Here is a 22,772-nt window from a genome sequence, read left to right as displayed (position 1 = left end):
CCAAAAAACTTGCAACCGGTGGGCGGGAATTATCTCCTCTTCGGAGAAGACCGTAAGAAGTGGCACAACGATCCAAGATCGGTTAGTCGAGGCAAAAACAACATATATGTTGGCTCATAACACACACTTTCAATTTAAGCATTGTTGGGCCCTCCTCAAAGATAGCCCAAAATGAAATGAATAATTGAAGAGTCGGTCCACAACTACATCAACAAGATGGACCAACGTCATTTTCGATGTAGATGACAAAGTCGTGCCTTTAACACCTACAACGCCGTCGACAACTCTTGGTGGCGTTCCAATTGATCCGTTTCTTACACAAGTTGGGGATGGAAGTGGAGGTGAAGGTGGAAGTGGAGGTGGAGGTGGAGGTGGAAGTGGAAGTGGAACCAAGAAAAAACGACCACTGGAAACAAGGGGTGAGAAAGAAAGGATGAGAGAAATACAAGATGATGGAAAAGTATTTGGCACAAATGACGAATGCCGCCGATAGGGTACGGTGAAGATGATGGTGCTCAAGAAGTGAAAAGAAGACAACAAAATATTAGCACAAGATACTTCTACTCTTGAGCCGAAAGTTTCCGAATACTTCAAGATGATGAAAATGGAGATAATTCGCCAAATGAGAGAGAGTGGAACGTTTGGAACTCCAAGTGGTGCTTCTAGTGGTGATGGTGCTTCTAGTGGGGGTGGTGCTTCTATTACTTAGATTAATTTTAATGTTGTTTTAGTTATTTTATTTCCATTGTTGTTGTTAGTTCATTTCCAATATTGTAATTTCAATTTTAATTTGAATTGTCTTGAAACAACATAAAGTCAAACATAGATAATACTCAAACTACAAACATAGAAATACTCATACTACATTCCTTAACATGATCCGCACAAAATTGCCAAAGGTGATTGATGAGGTCAACTCTTAGTTGAACATTAGTTTTTCTGCTCTGAATGTGACGAAGTGTGTTGAGTTTTCTTGCAATTTCCTCATTTTGATTCCCAAGAACATGTAATGCGACTGGTGGCTCCCAATCCATGTCAATTTGCCAATCTTTGATATCAATCTCTCGTTCATCCTCGACAATCATATTATGTAAAATTATACACGTCTTCATTATCCGACTAATGTCCTCCCTACTCCACATTCGCACCGGCCTCTTGATTATCCCCCATCTAGTTTGTAAGACACCAAATGCACGTTCCACATCTTTGCGACACCCTTCTTGCATCTTAGCAAAGAATCCCTCTATTTGAGTTGTTGGGTGAGGGATTGTTTGTACAAGTGTAGCCCATTTAGGATAAATCTCATCGACTAGATAGTAACCTATTTTGTATTGGCGGTCATTCACGGTGTAATTGCAACGAAGAGCATCACCACACATAAGATTGTCAAAGAGGTGAGAACATTGAAGTACGTTGACGTCGTTGTTTGAACCCGCCATACCAAAAAAAAACGTGTCAAATCCACAAGTCTTGATTGGCAACGGCTTCCAAAATGATTGTAGGTTTCTTCTTATGTCCTACATGTGTACCTTGCCATAACGTAGGACACATTTCCCATTGCCAATGCATACAATCCAAACTTCCAAGCATACCCGGGAAGCCAAGATTTTCACCTTGTGCAAGTAGACGTTGGAGCCCTCAAATATTCTTCCTCGAAGACCGCCAACATGGCATCACAAAAATGCCTCAAGCTTTCGAAAAGGGTGCTCTTTGCGATTTGAACGTATTCATCCCATGCATCCGCACCACACCCATATACAAGCAAACGAATGCAAGCAACCACCTTTTGCATACCCGTCAAATATGGCTTTCCAATGCCATCAACCTTGTATGTGAAGTACTTGTCATGGTCGGAGACGGCTTTCAAGATTCGGAGGAAGAGATGGCGGTGCATCCTAAACCTCCTACGGAAGATATCAAGGGGATACTTCGGGTATTGCACGAAATAATCCCTCATAATCCTATTGTGAGCGAGCGTCGATTCGATCACGATAAATGTACTTTCTACTAGGGACTGAGTCTCAATGATCACGAGTAGCTTTGTGCATGTCTTGCAATAACAAGAAAATAGGTACGAACATGTTCTCATCGTCATTCATCATGTTCTCATCTTCGGATGAGGAGCTTGATTCAACATAGCGAGAAGAAAAAGTCATTTTGAATGTGAGAAGAAAAGTTGCAAAGTTGATAATGCTGAATGTGAGAAGAAATGTTGCAAAGTTGAGAATAGTAATGCAAAAAGTGTGAGTGAAGGCAAAGTTGAGAAATTTGTAGTCTATAAAGTTGACACAAGAAATGAGGTTGGTGGTTGAAGAGTTGATAGTTGAGGAGTTGAGGGATGAGGTTTTGATGACAAGTAAATGCATGTGAGTGAAAAATTGGTTAAATTTGGCTAAGTCTAAATCGTGTTGAGTGTCAAGAAGGTACGAACGGCACAGTATCTGTCGTCGGTCTATTTAATTAAAACTGGAGATAGACGGCATAGTTTCTACCGTCTGTACATAAATAACCAACAAACGACAGAAACTATGCCGTCCGTCTCCTATAACTTATTATTGTAGCTGCTAGCGAATGTCTTAACTTTGGCTGGGTTTTTGACTCCTTCCAAATTTAAAACCCTTTTAGCAGCCCCATTGGAATGACATTTTTGTGGTTGGGGTGCTATATTTGCCTTTAGTAGCCCATATAGGCCCCATTGGACTTGCTCTTACAAGATGTTTTGGAAAGGGTCCTGTATTGGGCACTCATCAAATTGGATTGGGACAAAAAAAAAAAAAAAATATATATATATATATATATATATATATATATATTACAAGTTTACCATCAAAGCCTAGGCCCAACAACCAATCCAACCGGTCTCGCCATAACGAACCCCTCGAGTCGTTTGAGTGTACACTCAAACGGTCTCGCCATGTCGTTTGAGTGTACACTCAAACGATCTCGCCATGTAGTTTGAATGTACACTCAAACGACCTCACCATGTAGTTTGAGTGTACACTCAAGTAGTCTGTGCGTGTCATTTGAAACAAAACTCTTGGTTTTTTGCTAGACGATATGGCAAAGTCGTTTGAGCAGTCTCTATGACGACATGGCGGGGCGTTTGGGGACTCTCTTGGGCGACATAGCTGGGTCGTTTGGACTTAAGAAATTCAATTTGTTTGTCACGAGTTCATTTTAAAAAATCAACTTTCACTTAACTCGAACTCAAACTCGAAAACGACTTCATCAAGCTTGGGCAAACTCGAACTCAAGTTTAATCAATCCAATCTTCCACCCAAACTCCAAAAAAACATCAAGTTTGAAATCATCAAGTTTAATCAACCCAATCTTCCATCCCAATCAAGTTTAATCAACCATAATCTTCCACCCAATCAAATTTAATCAATATAATCAAGTTTAATCAACCCAACCAAATTTGAGTATATACTCAAACGGGACACAACTCGAATTGGGTGAAGTCGCCAACTTCAATTCTCATTGTTGATTTACAACTCAACACTCAAAGTGTTCACACTCGAAGTATGAACACAAAGAAAACTCGAAGTTTTTTTTTTTTTTTTAGGGTTCAGTCTCGCGAGAGAGATGATACCGGCTAAAAATGTTTGAAAAAAATGGTAGCCGGTATGCGTTGAGGTTGGGGGGTGTATTGGACTATTGTTGTTGGACTTAGTTGTCGGGCTTGGGCCGGAGGCTACCCAATGCAATTTGATGAGTGCCCGATTAAATCACCTTTGGAAATAGACTTTCTGTAATAGATAATCAATGTAGGGAAAGTATAGCTCCAATATGGCTGGAAAATTGCCGGGAGGAGAACAATGCTAATGTAACATCTTGTTGATAATAATAAATAAGAAATGATTATAAAAAAAAAAAAATGTGTTAATAAGGTACTAATTAACCAAAAATCAGCCACAAGTAATAGTCACATATAAGGGGAAATTGTTCACTCAGACGAATGTGAGTAATTTGATGGCAACAACATCCTTTGCCTCTTGCTGGAAAATTCACTAACTGATGCCATCGATACTGAAGCAACGCTGCTCAAAACCGCTTTAATAGACTTCTTGAGAGAGCTTAAGCAGACTATGTCTTCACTATCCTCAGTGCATAGGATCATGACATTTATAATTCTTCCACCCAATGTAGAAATATCTGCTTTTACTGTTCTTAATTTTAAACCTTTGACGGCTTGAATCAGCTCACTGAAGAGTTCTGGTCGATCATCGCAACAAACAGAAGCCTTTAGTAATATACAATCTTTGTTATCATTGTTGATGCGATCTCCAGAACTATCACAATCAACAAAAACTTCGTCAACATCCGTTGGGACTGTGTACACTCTCCCAACCTCCATTGCTTTTCTTTTAAGTTCCTTTACATGATTAATCACACTGCCTAATAAAGCAGCCTTGTCCAACTGCATCAACAAAGTGCATTTAAGTCGGAATATTGAATTCATTGGCACTCGTACATTCGTTTAGTACACTGACTATGAACCTTCCTCAACTTCTTCAAGAAGGTAGTGTCCAAAATTTGATTACTTCAATATAGACTATAGCAGATGCATTTACAGTAAGGTTCACTTTTATTTGGAAAAACAGTTGTGTTGAAACTTGAAAGTTGAAACTCAATAAAATTTCAAGAGAGTAGACTAGATCGGATCCAGACATCCAGTCTACAAATTTTATTAAAAACCAAGAAATGTTATGTAGAAATAGTCTCATTTTCGTTATTTAAGTGATTAATGTAAGTCAATAAGTACTTCTACTGGGGAAGGTTGGAGCAGAATTTAAGAAACTCACAGATGTTATGAGCACAGTAGTAAAGAATAAAATGGAATAAGAGTGTTGGTTGGGAGTTGGGACCAAAAATCGAAACGTAAAAACTTGGAGTAGAAAAATCGAGACTAAAAGAACTCTGTTCCTAAATGTGTTCTGTAGATGAAATGGGTGAGATTGTGAGAATATCAAACTTGTGCACCCGGATTGCGAACAAACAAGAACACACAGCACAAATAAAAAATAAAGGGAAACAGAGAGATATACCTAGAAATACACCTTGTGAGAGGGAGAAAAACAAAAGGAGCTGCACCAATCGACTATGCTCGAAGCGCAAAGAAAAGGAGAGAGAGAGAGAGATACAGACGCAGCAATTTTCACCCCTTATTTATTAGAAGTTACACAAACAACTTATATAGCCATCTAATGTTGTGTTTGATTACTTGATATATAAGTTGTATGGCGAATGCTACCAGTCTCTATACCCCTTACACAAATTGCAGATGTTCAATTCATGTTGGTAGGTCGATCAAGAGCAAGCAAATCTAAGTCTGAACAATTATTAAGCTGGCTTAAGATGATTAATCAACTTGGCATATCAAAACACCCTTTCGCCGACACATCCATTAGTGGTGAACTCTGTAAGTCCACATCTGTAATTATCAACAGATTCAGGAACATTAATGCGGTCTACTGAGGAGCGAGGACCACAATGTTATGTTCCACGAGACTAGATTGTCTGATTTGCTTCACAGTGGATCAGGATTTAACTAAAACTGTTTTCTCAATACATACACTAGCATAATTAAGTTCATAAAAATTGAGAAACAACACATTGAAAAGAGGGGGGGAGTCTGATGTTACCTTTTCAGAGCGAGGAACTAGACGCCTGAGAGTGGAGAGATGTCCATTGATCCTCTCTCTGCGCCGCTTCTCAGCTTGACTGTGACTCTTTGAAGCAGTTGCACCTCTATCTTCAACAGATGCAGAGGACGACGAAGGATAATACCCTTGAGCTAAAAAGTTCGGAGTAGAGGATTGAGCAGGCCAGGGAAGTATAAATGGTTCATTGTTAACTTCATGGTACTGAAACTGACCTGCCTCTTCAGACCAACCAAGCCTTGAGAATTTCTCCATGAACAACTTAACTTCTCAATATCCAACTTAAATCCTGAGTCTAAATTATCTACATCACTAGTGGAAGGTAGATGTTTGGCAACAATGTTTAAGGTAGATGGCTTTGTTGTATATATATAACTATATACAAATACATATGAAAGTATCTCATGATCCATGATGACATTTTTCATGCGTTTGTCGTGGTTACAAATGGGTGGGGCAGCTTAGAAGTGTAACCAAACATAATTTATGAAAATTATGGTAGTTAATTTTCACTTATTGGTGATGATGGTTGGATAAGATAACCACTTAACTCTAATTGGGCACTTTACCAAAAAAAACAAAACTCTAATTGGGCAAATGAATATTCTAGCCTTATCTACCTTTCACCTCAACTTTATGGTAGTACACTACACCACCAGGACTAAGGCTTTTGTGTGGATGATTACGAACAAAGTTAAGAATATATGGTTCCACCACCATCAATCACTATTCCTTCAGTACTACACAAGTTGTAGTTTAATAAAGAAGGCTTCATCATCTAATCATGTAGTTCTTGACTTGTTGGCCTGATCACTAAAATATTTCGGTTCGGCTGAACACATTATACCCAACCTGGCGCAGCTTTCCTCTTTTAGCTGAATCTAAAGTCAGTTCGATGATCTAACAACAAAACCGTATATGTAGAATTTCGAAAATGCAAACTGTATGATTACCTGTCCACAGTACCTAGATATTTCAGCCTATACTTTGAGGAACTAACAATAGAACTTATTTCCTTTTTAAGTTTTTCTGAAAAACCTCAATCTATAGTATTGTTTAATTACTACCCAAGCAATTGTGTGTAAAACGATTAAGCGTGACATGTATGTCGTCGCTAGCAACACAGTCTCAATTCGTTAACATAAGTACATGGTACAACACACAAGAGTTAATATGCTTGGATCAGAATTTTCTTTTGGGAAGCCCTGTTTGGATCAATTTTGACCAAAGAAAATCTCATCCACCGAGGTAGTAAAGTCTACAGGTTTTTTTTGCAACACAATTGATGAGGACATACCTCATCTGTTTTTACATTGCTGTTACGCATTACAAATGTGAACCTTGATGATGCTTGGAGTGGCTTTCCCCGTTCTTGCTCGTGTGGATTCGTTAGAAGAGATGTTTAGGTAATGGCCAAAAAAGAGTGGAAACTGTTTCAGTCGCAAAATTTGGAACTTATTTCCTTGTTCTATGATTTGGATATTGTGGAAGACCCGAAACAACGGCGAATGTACCGTCTGTGCACAAGTCAACCATGGAAGTAAAGGGGCTGTTATGGTTTTGGATGTCTTTCTCTACTCACCGTAATGAATATCATTTCAGGGTCTTTGTACTAAATTGGTTGTAGATCATTATGGGTTCATTTTTCGGTGTTACAGTGTTACTAGAGCGTGAATACGTGAGCTTAAAAAAAAAGAGTTACTATGCTATAACATCTATGAAGATTTGCCTTTGCTTTAGTCCACCTCAACAGCAACGCCACTTTCCACTTGACGAGGTGAAAATCTCTATGCCGAAGGGTAATCGCTGGGTCTAGAACAATCCATTTATTTGCTTTATTAAACATCTTATCACTAATTCACTTCTTGACCAAAAAAAGAAAATGGTACTATCATCAACCAAAGATTGGGTTTTATTGGCATGCGAACTCTAATCGGCAGAAGCCATCTATGGGTCCCAAAAGATGATCATTGTTTAGATCACATTGGCACTGGATGGGTATCTTTGTGCATTATTGGTGCTCTCTAAGTAACACACACTAGGTAATAGCTAGAAGCCTAGAAGAAACATTTCCTTCTCCTGAAAATAAGAGAAATTTACACTGTTTTTCCTTCAAAGGTTCAAACTAGAGCTTTGAAAACTTAGTTTTTCTACGCGAACAAACAATTTTGAACAAACTCTAGAGAACAAACTGACGTGGCAAGCATAACGTGCCCTTTACTTCTCAAACCAACACTTCTCATATTCCAAAACAGTTCACCTAAAAAAAACTGTGTTTGTTAATTAAACCGATTTAGAGAGAACACCACACTAACTTAACATGTATTGAATCATTGAGAGAATGAGATAGAGAGAATTCTTATTCATTGAGGTTACTTTTATATACAACTAGGTAACCTCCTTTCTAAGATAAAGGATTAACAGGATAAACAGTAAGATAGAGGATGATCGGGATAAACACCAAGATAGAAGATGATCCGGATAAATACCAAGATAGAGGATTATCAGGATAACACATATCAATGGTGGGCATCCATATAAGCCCATGGATTTCATAACACTCCCCCTTGGATGTCCACCATTATTGTGGAAATTATGGTGGATGCATTTTTTGTAGCATTTTTCTAGATGTTCTATAACTATCCAATGGCAGTTACCTCATTAAAACCTTGCTAAGGAAAACCCAGTGGTGAAAAAAAAACCAAAACGAAAGAAAAATAGTATAACATTACTCAGAATCATTGTGACTTGCTTAATATTGTCTCATTAAAACCTTTACTAAGAAAACCCAATAGGATAAAACCTAGATAAGATAAAAGAGTACAGTGCATATGTCTTGGGACACATTCTTCAGGATGCTCCCCCTGTTTTATTACTCCCCCTGATAAAGACAAGTCTTTATATGGCTTGGTGGTAAACTCTGCGCATGCCGATCCCATATACAAGCTTTTGAAATGTATGCTTCGGTAGTAATTTAGTGAAGAGATCAACAAGGTTATCGCTAGAACGAACTTGCTCGATCTTAATCTGCTTCTTCTTCTGAAGTTGATGAGTGTAAAAGAATTTTGGCGCAATGTGTTTTGTTCTGTCTCCTTTTATAAATCCTTCTTGAATCTGGACTATACAAGCTGCATTATCCTCATAAATAATGATGGGAACACCTATTATAGAAGGTAATTGACAAGAACTACGAATATGCCCAATTAATAACCTTAGTCATGCACATTCACGACTAGCTTCATGAAGAGTTAAAATTTCAGAGTGGTTAGAGGAAGTTGCCACTAAAGTTTGTTTAGTCTTGTTTCCCCAAGGTCTTTCATCTCAAATTCCTTCTTTAGGTATTGAGCAGTTATCTCGAGCTCTTCCAGAGTTCCAATCAAATTTATGCCATCCACATAAACGGCTAGTATTGCAAATCCATTTAAGGATTTCTTTATAAAGACACATGGGCAAATTGCATTGTTTGCATACCCTTCCTTAGACAAATATTCACTAAGATGATTGTACCACAATCTTTCGGATTGTTTCAAACCATACAATGAACATCTTAGTTTAATTGAGTACGTACTCCTTGATTTTGCTTCAGGCAAACCAAATCCTTCAGGGATTTTCATGTAAATATCTTTGTCTATGTCCCCATACAAGTAGGCAAATCACTACATCCATGAGTCTCATATCTAAGTTTTCGAAACCGCTAAACTTATTAGATATCGAAAGTTGTAGTATCCATAAGAGAGAGAGTATGTTTCTTCATAATCAATCACCGTTTTTGATAAAACCTTGTGCCACAAGGCGTGCCTTATATCGAGAAATTTCATTTTTCTCGTTTCGTTTTCGAACAAACACCCATTTGTAACCTACAGGGTTAACACCTTCTGGGGTTTGTACTATAGGTCCAAATACACCACGTTTATTGAGAGACTCTAATTCTGCCTTGATGACAACTTCCCATTTTTGCCAATCAGATCTTTGTCGACATTCTTTTATACTACATGGTTCATTTTTGTCATTGCCCTTGGATATTTCAGTAGCTACCGTATATGTAAATACGTCATCGATGGTCATATCCTTTCTGTCCCACACTTCTCCCGAATACGCATGGAATATTGAGATCTCATCATTTTCTGGTACCAGTTCCTCTTAAGGGGTTTCCATAGTTAATTCGTTCATAACCTCTACCGGGGTTTTAGAAGAAGTGGGTATTTCGTGTATAACCTCTTCTGGAGTGTTTTGCACAACTTCTTCTAGAGTATTATTGGGGCATAATTTTTCAATGGACCTCCTCTTCCGAAGGAGCCGAGTCTTTGGAGCCTATAGGTCTGCCACGCTTCTGGCGTGCAGCAAATTCATTTGCAGCTATATTCAAATTTTGTCCAATGGGGACATTAATCTTAGCAGGTGTATTTATAGCTGGAACATGTGACCTAGTCACTTTTTCTGCATCATTGAATGCATCAAGCAATTTATTTGCAATTTCTTGTAGATGCAATATTCTCCTAACCTCATATTCACACTGAGGAGTTATGGGATCTAGATGAGACAAAGTGGGAGTATTCCACTTCAATTCTCATCGTTCTTCTGGAATAGGTTGTCCTACTAGGACAAGGCGTTCTTCAAGAACTTTCTTATATATCTCCCCCTAACGGCAAGAATACTGTCTCATCAAAATGGCAATCTGCAAAGTGTGCAGTAAACACATCTCTAGTCATTGGTTCTAGATACCGAATAATAGAGGGCGAGTCAAAACCAACATAAATCCCCAACCTTCGTTGGGGGCCCATCTTAGTGCGATGAGGTGGTAGAATGGGGACTTGAACCGCACATCCAAACTTGCGCAATTATGAGATATTCGGTGGATTACCTGTGACAAGTTGTGTAGGAGAAAATTTGTGATAGGCTGTAGGCCTAATCCTTATTAACATTGATGCATGCAAGATAGCATGTCCCCAAGCACTAACTAATAATCTAGATGGCATAAGTAGTGGCCTTGCTATAAGTTGAAGACGCTTAATAAGAGATTCAGCCAAACCATTCTGTGTGTGCACATGTGGAACGGGATGCTCAACATCTATCCCTATGGATGAACAATAGTTATCAAAAACTTGAGAAGTAAACTCAGCAGCATTATCAAGTCTTATAGACTTAATAGATTGGTCAGGAAAATGAGCTCTAAGTTTAATGATTTGGGCCAATAGACTAGCAAAAACCATATTTCTAGAAGAAAGAAGGCTAACATATGTCCAACGTGTGGAAGCATCAATGAGGACTATGAAATACCGAAAAGGTCCACTGTGAGGATTTATAGGGCCACAAATGTCACCTTGTATCCGTTGAAGGAAAGTTGGTGATTCTAAAGTTATCTTAGTGAAATAAGGTCTCGTGATGAGTTTACCTTATGAACACAGTATACACAAAAATCCATTTGGAAAAATTAACTAATGGTTTGCTAAAGAATGCCCGTTAGAGTTATCTATTATTTTCTTTAACATATTCATCCCAAGGTGCCCTAACCTATCATGCCAAAGAGTTAACGCTTTAGGATTACTAAGTTTTAGACTTAGCTTGAGTTTTTTCCCATATTTGAACTTCTGGCTCATGACGGAGTGTGATTCCACATATAATATTTTGGTATAGTATAATCCCGAGGAGAAAGTACGTAGTTTTTCAAGTGTAAGCTTCTGGCTTCCCACACAAGTGATGATGCATAAATATTCATTGTTTTCTTCACTTATGGTTTCCATATGGTACCCATTCATTCTGATGTCTTTAAAGCTAAGTAAGTTTCTTCTGGAACTACTTGAAAACAATGCTTCTTTGATGAATATATGAGTACCATTTGGTAACATAATATGGGCTCTGCCAGAGCCTTCAATGATTTGTATCGGTCACGCTATGGTGGATATATTTTGTGGATTAAAAACCAACTCTGAGAAAAACTTTTGGTTTTTCAGTATTGTGTGGTGTGTTGTGGCATTGTCGACTAAACATAAGTTATTATCACAATCATGCATTCCACGATCCATACCTTTATAGAGAAAACCATATAATAAAATAAATTAACATAATTAGATAATCACAGAATAATAACTAATACTTTCTAATAATTCCAACTCAACCTAATCCAGGAAGTGAAATTCCTCCAACCAAACGTTGCTCCAATGTTCAAAATATTGCACCGTAATCCATGTAACTAAACTAATCTAACAGCAAATAGTAATTACAAATTTATAATGCTAATAATTCCATCTTTGTGATCATGATGTCACCGCTCAAAGCATGTAAATATCGACTGTCATTCAATCAATTGCACAGTCTCATCCATACTTCACTTTGTACTAACAAAGCAATTTCTTATTTTTTTTTTTGTATAAAAACATAATTTAACAATTTTTTTTGTAACCCTTGTTATGCAAGTGATGCTTACAGCGTATTTCCCATCCATTTTAGTAATCTAACGATTTCCGTCCATTTTAGTAAATTTTACAATTAACCTGAGCATATAGTTGCCACAAGTTACTCTGATACTGATAACTGCAGAATAATGCATATTTACGCTAAAAAATTGAAACAACCAACGCAGCGAGAATGTTAGAGTTAGCAAGAGCAATTTCTGGCCAATGGTAAAGTTAAATTCGACAGTAACGAATTTAATACCAAAATACGAATTTAAATTCAACAGTATCGATTACAATTCATAATAACAAGTTAAACACATACCATTAATCGTAAGTAAAACACATACCTTTAATCCAAAGCTAGAGACTCTCGTGCTGATAACGTGTTAGAATTAAACCGATTTAGAGAGAACACCACACTAACTTAACATGTATTGAATCATTGAGAGAATAAGATAGAGAGAATTCTTATTCACTGAGGTCAATCTGAATGGGAGGAGGTTACATTTATATACAACTAGGTAACCTCCTTTCTAAGGTAAAGGATTAACAGGATAAACAGTAAGATAGAGGATGATCAGGATAAACACCAAGATAAAATATTATCAGGATAAATACCAAGATAGAGGATTATCATGATAACACATATCAATGGTGGGCATCCATATAAGCTCACGGATTTCATAACAGTGTTTTCTTTGCTGGCGCGTACACTCCAATTTTCATCTCTCTCGAGCTAAAACTTCAATCTCTGCACTAAAAATTTTATCTTGAAAATGTTCTTAATTCTTAGGTAAAAAACATGTGATCGTCAATCTTTGTCTTAAGCTACACTACTAGGGTTGTCAATGGATCAATTTAGGTTAGGTTTTGGAAAATCCAAACCCGAACCGATAAGAAAATTAGGAACCCGAAACCGAACCAAACCAATAATATATATTTCATCCTAAATCGAACCGACCCGAACCGAAAACTATAAAATCAATTAAATCCTAAATTAAATCAATTAATTTCAACCACATAATTGATAAACATATTCAAAATTAATCATAAATATTACTAAAATGTCATCTTATCAGTTCGGGTCGTTTCGGTGGAGGGCAAATCCGAAACCAAACCAATATCTTATCGGTTCGGTTTCGGGTCGGTGGAGGGCAAACCAAATTACCAAAACCCAAACCGTTTTTTATCGGTTTGGTTCAGGTCGGTTATCCGGTTATCGAAACCCATTGACATCCCTATACACTACTATAGTCATTTCAATATTAAATAAGGGATGGACGTTGAACCTTCTATTGAATCTCCAAGCATTGATCTAAAATACCAAGAAGACTATGAGGAAATTGGGATAGAAGGTAGTGAGGAAATTGAAGAAGTTTAGTACACTTATATTTTTTTTCTTCTTGTTAAAATGTAGTAGATTCATCATTGTATTAGTTTTGCAATAGTAGTGTTTTGTTCTTTAATAGTTGACAAAGTTTGAATTTTGAAGCTTTCCAGCACCAACACATACAGATAAGACGCAACCACGACAATTACGATATAAAATTTTGGCAAGAACGGCTACAAAATCACTATAAAATTCCAACATCAATTACAATCATAGTGTTGAAATCCAACAATGACGACAGTCATTATACTAAATTCCGACGACAACCACTACATCAATATCCGACAATGACTATTCCAATTCTAAAAACAATGTCGTTAATGATGAAAAAAACTATATTAAAATTAAAAGTAAAATTTGTAGAAAAACTACTCTTGAATTTACTTTGGCGACTCATGATCACTCATGATCATGTATAAAGCTAATTGATTTGGTTACTGGCGACTGGAGCAATATTTATTTTTGGAATAGGATGCTAACAAATTTGGAGGCGCACATGGTGTTGGGGTTTATACAAATACCAATCGATTCCCCCACTACACAGATAACTTATATTTGAACTCACTTCAACTCTAGACAAATTCTAAATATCAACTACAACCTATACTAACATGCCCAACTCGCTAAACAACTATTAACAACAAATAATAATGTAAAGCAGAATTAAATGCATACCACAACACAAAGATATACCGTGGTTCGGCCAATGGTGCCTACTTCCACAAGAGCTAGTCATTTATAAAGTGGGAAGGAAGATTACAATCTCTCCTTTCAGTCTCCCACCTTACTAAATCACTATTATCTCTTTACAAGGTTGTCTCTCTGTAAAGGTTATCTCTCAATCTTGATAGCTTTCAAGATTGGGTTTTCTCTGACTTTTGTGCTGCCTCTCGTGTGTTTTCTGGGTGTTAGGTTTTGCCAAAAACTCTAACTCTTATTAGAAACTCGCGGTCCCCATTTCTCCTGAAAATATACTTGGGCGCGGGTCGCACCTCGGGCAAGACCAAGTCAAGCGCGGGTCGCACTGAAAGTACTGGAAGACTTCTACGGCATGGGTGCGGGTCGTGCTCTGACATTTCCACGCATAATGAAATCCTTTCCTTCTCATGTAAGGGAAAAAGCCAACAATCTCCCCCTCCCGAACAGTGAGGGGGGCTTCCTCCATGCAATTTCCAAATCAACAGGAGGAGTGTGGTGCCATTCCGACAATAGCACAACAAATATCAAACTTACCTTTCGGTAAACTTAATTTGGTCATCATATCCGACCCGTTCTTGTCGGTATGGATCTTCTCGATACACAAATGCTTGTCTTTGAGTACTTCTCTAATCCAATGATAACACACGTGTATGTGTTTGGATCTAGAATGAAAACTCGGATTCTTGCTCAAATGGATGGCGCTCTGACTGTCACATAGAACTACAAATTGTTTCTGCTTTAGCCCTAGTTCGTCGAAGAACCTCTTCATCCATAGCAACTCTTTGCAACACTCAGTAGCTGCAATATACTTCGGCTTCTGTAGTGGAGAGGGCAACACACTTTTGCAACTTTGATTGCCAAGAAACTGCTCCCCCTGCAAAAGTAACTAGATAACCGGAGGTGGACTTCATCGAGTCAACATCACCTGCCTTGTCTACATCAGTGTAGCCTTCAAGTAAGGGCTTACTTCCACTCAAAGCACAAACACGATTTGGAAGTACCTTTGAGATATCTCAATATCCACTTAACACCTTCCCAATGCTCTTTCCCCGGATTTGACAAAATTGGCTTACAATTCCCACGGCGAAAGCTATATCCGGTCTTGTACACAGCATTGCGTACATCAAGCTGCCCACTATGGATGCATAAGGAATCTTTTCCATCTGACTCTGCTCATGCTCACCCTTTGGACACATCTCTTTGGTCATGCGGAACTGGCCACCAAGCGGACAACTGACTGGCTTCGCTTGATCCATGTTGAATCTCTTCAACACCTTCTCAATGTAGCTTTCTTGAGAAAGCCACAATTTCCCACTCTTTCTATCACAAGTGATCCACATCCCAAGTATATGTTGTGCTTGACCCAAATCCTTCATCTCAAAGGACTTACTCAAGTCTTTCTTCAGCTTGGATATCTTGTTGATGTTTGGGCCAACTATCAACATATCATCCACATACAGCACTATGAAATCCCCATCTGAAAATCTCTGAACAAACACACAATGATTGGAAGCAAACTTTTTGTATCTTTGCTTGGCCATAAAGGAATCAAATTTTATGTACCACTTCCTCAGTGCTTGCTTCAACCCATACAAGCTTTTTATCAGCTTGCATACTAGGTGCTCCTTGCCTTTGACCTCAAACCTTTCTGGCTGGTCCATGTAGACATCTTCTTCAAGGTCTCCATGAAGAAAAGATGTCTTAACATCTAGCTGCTCAACCTCTAGGTTCATACTTGTGGTCATACCCAATACCACCCGGATAAAAGTCATTTTTACTACAGGAGAGAAAATCTCATCAAAGGCAATCCCTTTTCTTTGACCGAATCCCTTCACAACAAGGCGAGCTTTGTGCCTTGGGTGAGGATTGTTCTCCTCATGCTTGATTTTGTATATCCACTTATTCTTGAGAATTTTTCATCCTTGCGGTTTCTCAACTAACTCATAAGTGTGATTCTTATGCAAAGAATCTATCCCGTCATGCATGGCTTTCAACCATTTTTATTTGTCTGTACCTTCAAGTGCATCTTGATAGTACATAGGTTCTCCACCATCCGATAATAGCACGTACGTATGTGGTGGATACCTAGTTGAAGCTAGTATCTCTCTGTTTGACCTCCTTGCCCCATCTGCTGGTGCCTCAGGAGGATGCACTTCTGCTTGCTCTGGTGGTGGTTCATGCATCTCATCTGCATCTTCTATACCAATAGGTTCTATTCCATCATGAGCAATAGGATTCTCATCATGAGCTTCAGGCTCATGGTTCTCTGCATTCTCAATGCCTTTTGCACGTTCCACAGTAGGAACTTTTGGTTCTGAATCAACAAGATCATTGGTGAACACCTGTAGCTTTTCACCCTCCTCAAAGTCTGCTATGGTTTGGTCTTCCAGGAACACAACATCTCGACTTCGGATTACCTTCTTGTTAATCGGATCATAAAGTTTGTAACCAAACTTTTCATCTCCATAACCGGAAAAATGCCTTCGCTTGGCTTTGTCATCAAGCTTGGATCTCTCATCCTTCGGAATATGCACAAATGCTCTGCACCCAAATACCCTCAAGTATCCATAATCAACATCTTTGCCTGACCATACTCTCTCTAGATAGTCACTATTTAGAGGCTTTGACGGCGATAGGTTGATAACATGCACGGCTGTACGCATTGCTTCTACCCAGTAGGTTCTAGGTGGCTTTGAGTGAGACAACATGCATCTCATCCTCTCTACAATGGTACGGTTCATTCTCTCTACTATTCCATTCTGTTGCGGTGTCTTCGGAACGGTCTTCTCATGACGAATCCCATGACTCTGGCAATACTCTTCAAACGGCCCAATGTACTCACCCCCATTATCTGAGCGAACACACTTCAACAACTTCCCAGTCTCTCTTTCCACCATACTGTGGAATTTCTCAAACACGCCAAATACTTCATCCTTGGTCTTCAGACTATAGGCCCATATCTTTCTTGACGCATCATCAATGAAGGTCACGAAGTATGAAGTTCCCCCATAGGACTTCACTTTTATAGGACCACATAAGTCTGTGTGCACACTACACCATAAGAGGCTATTTGCAACGGCAAAAAAGCGTTGCTAATAATTTTCGCAACGCTTTTTAAGCATTGCAAATATGGCATGGGTAAAGTGTTGGAAATATTACAAGGCCTTTTTGCTTAAAAGCGTTACCAAAAGAAATTTCAACGCTTATTAAAAGCGTTACAAACGAGAACTTTCAACGCTTATTATAATTATTTACATTACATATTTAAAACCTTTGCAACGGTTTTTTATTTCACAAATGCTTTTTAAGCGTTGGTAATTTGTTAAAAATTTTACCAATGGTTTGTAACCGTTGCAAAGTTGTTAGTTAATTTAAAAAATAATAATTTAAAATTCGTTTGTAACGGTTATAAACCGTTGCTGATGGGTTGCTAATAAAAAAATAATAATTTCTCATATTTTGTAGCGAGACCAGCTAAACCTACAATAAACAATGAATACAATAATACAATAAACAATATATCATAGTTGCCAATTGAAATAACTGAGTCCACAACCATAGATGTTAAAAATTCTTTTTCACCATCAATCAGATTTGAAGAGAGTGAGGTCTTTCCAAAAAAAAAAAAAAAAAAGCTTTGAAGAGAGTGTAGTAGCAGCACACTTTGCCAACAAACTCTTCTTTTCTTCCATATTTTTCTCCTCTATACTCGCAACAAATTCCTTAATTTTGCTAATTGCTTGAAATACAAGTAGCAAACTCATGGCTTCTAGAACAATTTCTCATGAACATATCCATCCAATCAAACCAAAAGATCCAAATTCCTTACCAAATTGGGCCATTTCGAAAACTACATTATAAGACTTTGAGTGGACACCATCCTCAACCATAAAAGAACTACTCTAGTGGTTCCATCACCCACCTGTAGACAATAAATCCGGTCATTAAAATTACAAGTGAATTCCAAATTTATCCCTAAAACCTAACCAATACAATTATTAATGATACCCTCTCAACTTTTTCTGAGACAATGTCCTTGTTAATGGTCATTATCTTCTCTAAAGTATAAGCTGTTAAATGTTGTAGTAATGCAACCATCATAACCCACTCTAAGATAAATATAAACTTTAGCATAAAAATTTCACTCTTTTAGTCACCAATCACTAAAATTAGTAAATTTGTTTTCTATTGTATACCTCGATTCTTGAGACTTGGCAATATCAACAAGAATCTTAGCGGCCAGGATGAACAACATCAAGAAGTTTCATAATAGTAGCACCATCATTAGAAATAGTAGCATTTCCCTTGTCATCATGAATCAATTTATCCATTCCTCAATAAGAAACATATCGCAAAGCCGAGTTGCATAAAAGAACGACGTAATATCATAAATATGAAAGAAAATAGATCTACCTCGATTTGTTAAGAAGACTCACTTGCGAAACTTTGTCGGGCTTTTACTATCAATTTGCAACACTATTTGCTTGTTTGAGAGAACCATCTCTTTGCAAATCAATGCCGATGGGAGCTCGAGTTACACCATTTTCTCCGCGTTGGTCAAGAATGGACACATTTCAAAACCGCCAAATGAGAAGAGAACAAAGTGGCTAGAGGTATGAGTTATGATGTTGAACGAAAAGAATAGAGTTGGTGTGGGCTACTTACAAAAACGGGATGACCAATTAAACTATTTAAAACGATTGATTTACTCGCACTCGACAATATCAAAGCACAAGCAACAAGAACCTAACATCTCCATAAGTGTACACTAGGAACTCCAACATATATATATAAAACATTGGAAGAGGTCATGTCGATAAAACATTCTAATGTGCAAGGCATCCAACAATCGTATAAGAAATCTATAAAACAATTAACCCCGATTAATTTATGGCGAAACTAATTAACGCATTAACGCATTAAACATAATGTCTACTCGGGATCTCATATTGTTGTTCCAGTTTCCTTCTCTGTCACTATGACGGTCATTATGATCATGGTTGTAATTTCTACCCTGGTTTTTCGCTATTTGAAGAATGGCGGTCTTTCAAAGAAACCTTACGAAAAGTTCAAACAAAATCAGATCTCTCTATTGGGTTACGTAAGGAGACAATATAGAGACTCAAAAAATTATATAATGCACTTGGCGGAGAACGAAAAGATGGCTTAAAATCATCTTCTTTCTAAACCAACGATTCATGCAATGACGTATTTAACACCGGTAAAGGAACACATTTAGACTCCCCCCCTCCTCCTCTCTGTCACACACACACAAGTATTTTATGCCTGTCCAATTGAACTGAACTAAGATGCTAAACTGCAGCCATATTCAAAAGATGATGAGACTTCTTAAACTGATACATAGCCCAAATATTTAAGATACTACAATTAGGTACATACTGGATCAACGAAAGGTTGCAAGAAATATTCTCATCTTACAGTATTTGGAAGGTAAGTCCCAGTTCCGCTTCGATACCTAGGTAGTTCATCACCATAACGCTGATATACACTGGTTGGCCTATTGGAACCAGGCTGAAATGGTGCAACAGAAACGAGATGAGGGTCATAACTCATGAGGTGACTCACGATATTGCCATTGGGTGAAACAGGTCTTCCAGGACCCTCCCATGGAATATGGCCCTGTAAATACGTAAAGGGTACCATAACAGGAGAAGGATAAATTGGAGGACCATGATAGCGTGGATTTTGGCAGAATCTTCCATATTGCAAATTTTGCCAATGACTAGCAAAGTTACTATGAAGAATGTCAGTGTTGTGGTCACATGGTTCCTCAGATGGGTCCACAGAAGCAGAATGTTTTGTAGAACAAGAACTACTGAAGATCTCCGACTGGTCAAGACTCTCTGCTGAATCAAAGTTCTGATCTGACTGGTTTTTATGGCTTTTGTCCATTGTCTCCTCCCTATCAAAATTATTTGTAGAACCGTCAGAATTTCCATTCTCGGTAGGGAGATTAAAAACCGGAAGCATCGTCAGAAAGGGAACTGGTGACCCAGGAAGGTAAAATGCAAAAGGAACCATCCCAGAATTATCCATCCCTCTTTGGCGCGAACTAGAACCCGCAAGCATAGAGGTAACAGGTATCACAGATTCTGACCTACTAACTTCTGCTGGAACATAGTTTCGCATCTGATGACTCCTAACATGTGATGGAACCACTAGTGCAGGCCCTGTAGTTCTATCTTCCACTTCATCATTCATCGTTGAAAGGGGAATCCAGTCTCTGTTGTCATCATCTCCCTGAGAAGAACTATGATCAATTGTCGCAACCTCATGCTGCCATCCATTCTTCCCTTTCCCATGCATAGTAGATGTAACAGAGGGTGGAACTCTCCTACCCCGTCTATCCTTTCATAACTGTTTCGTCCATTAGGAGATACCACTTCAGATAGTTTGAGGTTGCGAAAGTTCAAAGGATCCATATTTTTGTTGACTCTGTCAAACACTGTACTTTACATGATTATGAAAGAAGCATAAGAAACCTACCTCTGTTCCAGCATATGCTCTAAGAATAATCTTTGCAACAGCACCAGCTGCAACTCTACCAATGGTTTCCCTCGCAGAAGATCTACCACCACCCTACATTTCCAATTTTCAGCAATGTTAAAGAGTGTGCACAAAATCAGATTTACAGTAACCCCCGGTGAAAGGTAATGATATTTCCAAGGCAAGTGTCCCAGTAGCCCAAACCTAAACAAGTGTTTTGGAAACTGAACTGCTTATTAAATAGGAAAGCTATCAAGTTTAATCACCAGCTCAAAAGACAAACACTAGAGTATTTGCATAAAAATTATAGTTACTAAACATAATAAGAGTTGAAAGTAGTATTCAACAAATATAATCACTATATGAGATTCCGGAATTGATTGTGATTAGATAACAAAATCAGAACATTAGTTCAAAGAATATTGATTTTCGCCAATTTTCGAACCCAATTTAATAAAAAAACGCACAAAAACAATTTGGGTTTTTGAAAAACGATATCATGCCAATTCACAAATGAAACAAAGAAGAACAAAAGAATAAACAATTACCTGTAGCTGTTGTTAATTTCTGTTTTGCTTCTTTGGGGTTTGTTTGTTTGGATGTGTTGAGACGAAAAACCAACTAAGGACGAATTTTGTGGATCTAGAAGGTTTTTTTTTGTTTTTGGATCTATTGTACAACAACACCGCGATACCATATGGAGGAAATGAGTTGGATGTCAAGTATGTGGTCTAAAGAATATTATGATTTCTGGGTCGAGGATGCATGTCAACAATCCATTTCTTGTTTTCTTTGATTAGGGATCTTGAGATAATGCGGCGGAGAGAGAGAGAGAGAGAGAGAGAGAGAGATTATGTTTTATATTTCGATATTTTTGGTTTCCCTCTGTTCTCGAAATTTTTCACGAAATTTTTAAGTTTGTAACACTTCTCCAACGCTTTTTAAGCGTTAGCAATTAATTTCGGAAATTCACCCAAATAAAGCAACGCTTTACAACATTATCAACGCTTATTTAACGTTGGAAACTTACTAAGGCTAAATAAGCGTTGCAAATCAAAAAAGGTGCGTGTTGCAAATATCCTATTATGGTGTAGTGGCACTAGTTCAAGGACATTGTCCTTTCTGTGAGACGGGAATCTTTGGAAAGACACCCTGTGTTGCTTTCCTACTAAACAATGAGTACATGTATTTAAATGTGTACCTTTGATGTCTGGCAAGGCCTTTTGCTTAGCAAGAACTTCCATCCCTTTTATTTCCATATGACAGAGTCTCTTGTGCCACAGTTCGGAGGAAGCTTCTTCTTCTGCCGCATTCACTTCTGATTTGCACAAACTAGCCTGTGTTTTGTAAAGAGAGCAATTTTTCTTCCTCCTGGTCGCTACAATGAAACCTCTCGCTTTCGGTTTCCATATCAGATTACCAAACGAAGTTTACAAAGCCATCGCCATCTAATTTCCGGCCAAATTAAAGCTTAACCAGATGTCGGGGACATGTCTTACATCCTCGAGTGTCAAGGTGTAGCCGACATTGGTTTCTACATGAACATCTCCGATGCCTATAATCTTCGAGATGCCATCGTTACTCCATCCTCACTTCACCATATTCACCACATACCGTAGGTAGTGAAGAATCCCTCAGGCGGTGTGACGGATAGGATGCTCCTCAGATCTATCACCCACTCAGATATCGACATGAGGTACTAAGGCAAAGACACACCACAATCTAACACAATTCTCACTGGGTCATCGACTTAGTCGCGGTATATCTCGCTTGTGTGTTCGTTCCTCTGCACCATGTCTTCATGTACACAGTTATTCTTTTCATCCCTCTTCAGTGTTCTGCACTCATATCTGAAGTGACCATTGGTGGCATAATAGTAACATTTTCTCTCTGCCTTAGGAGTTCTAGATTCACCCCTAGATTTACTTCTGTCATCACCTCTAGAACGAGATGGTTTTCTACTTTTACCTCTCCCCGTTTCTCTGTGAAAAGGATCTCTGAGTGAGAGGAGCTGCCTTTTGAACTCCTTCTAGTCTCCTCATTCAACAAAGACGTGGTAGCCATCTCCATGGTAACTATTCCATCCTTGGCTGCTCCATGTAGAGAGACTGCTAATGT

The 22,772-nt window shown here is 38.2% G+C and overlaps 4 protein-coding genes across 4 annotated transcripts; all 4 read right to left on the bottom strand.

Moving 5' to 3' along the window:
- Positions 1–833: 833 nt before the first annotated feature.
- Positions 834–1,439, bottom strand: LOC147489806 (uncharacterized). Its single transcript, XM_086574736.1, has one exon. It carries the CDS (start codon positions 1,437–1,439, stop codon positions 834–836), a length of 606 nt encoding a protein of 201 aa, XP_086430862.1.
- Positions 1,440–1,609: 170 nt separating this feature from the next.
- LOC147489805 (uncharacterized) lies at positions 1,610–1,957 on the bottom strand. Its single transcript, XM_086574735.1, has one exon. It carries the CDS (start codon positions 1,955–1,957, stop codon positions 1,610–1,612), a length of 348 nt encoding a protein of 115 aa, XP_086430861.1.
- A 1,865-nt stretch (positions 1,958–3,822) lies between these two features.
- LOC147489804 (transcription factor bHLH51-like) lies at positions 3,823–7,243 on the bottom strand. The gene is made up of 2 exons (XM_086570539.1): positions 5,646–7,243; positions 3,823–4,420 (listed from the first exon to the last, which is right to left on the bottom strand). The coding sequence occupies exons 1-2, from the start codon at positions 5,916–5,918 to the stop codon at positions 3,947–3,949; spliced, it is 747 nt and encodes a 248-aa protein (XP_086426665.1). The 5' UTR covers positions 5,919–7,243; the 3' UTR covers positions 3,823–3,946.
- A 12,246-nt stretch (positions 7,244–19,489) lies between these two features.
- Positions 19,490–21,440, bottom strand: LOC147489803 (uncharacterized). The gene is made up of 3 exons (XM_086571755.1): positions 21,203–21,440; positions 20,655–20,747; positions 19,490–20,525 (listed from the first exon to the last, which is right to left on the bottom strand). The coding sequence occupies exon 3, from the start codon at positions 20,472–20,474 to the stop codon at positions 19,578–19,580; it is 897 nt and encodes a 298-aa protein (XP_086427881.1). The 5' UTR covers positions 20,475–20,525; positions 20,655–20,747; positions 21,203–21,440; the 3' UTR covers positions 19,490–19,577.
- Positions 21,441–22,772: the final 1,332 nt, after the last annotated feature.

Source organism: Coptis chinensis, chromosome 7, assembly GCF_015680905.1.
Source record: "Coptis chinensis isolate HL-2020 chromosome 7, ASM1568090v1, whole genome shotgun sequence".
NCBI lineage: Eukaryota > Viridiplantae > Streptophyta > Magnoliopsida > Ranunculales > Ranunculaceae > Coptis > Coptis chinensis.
The sequence above is the reverse complement of the archived record's forward strand: the minus strand, read 5'-3'. Positions and strand labels throughout refer to the sequence as shown.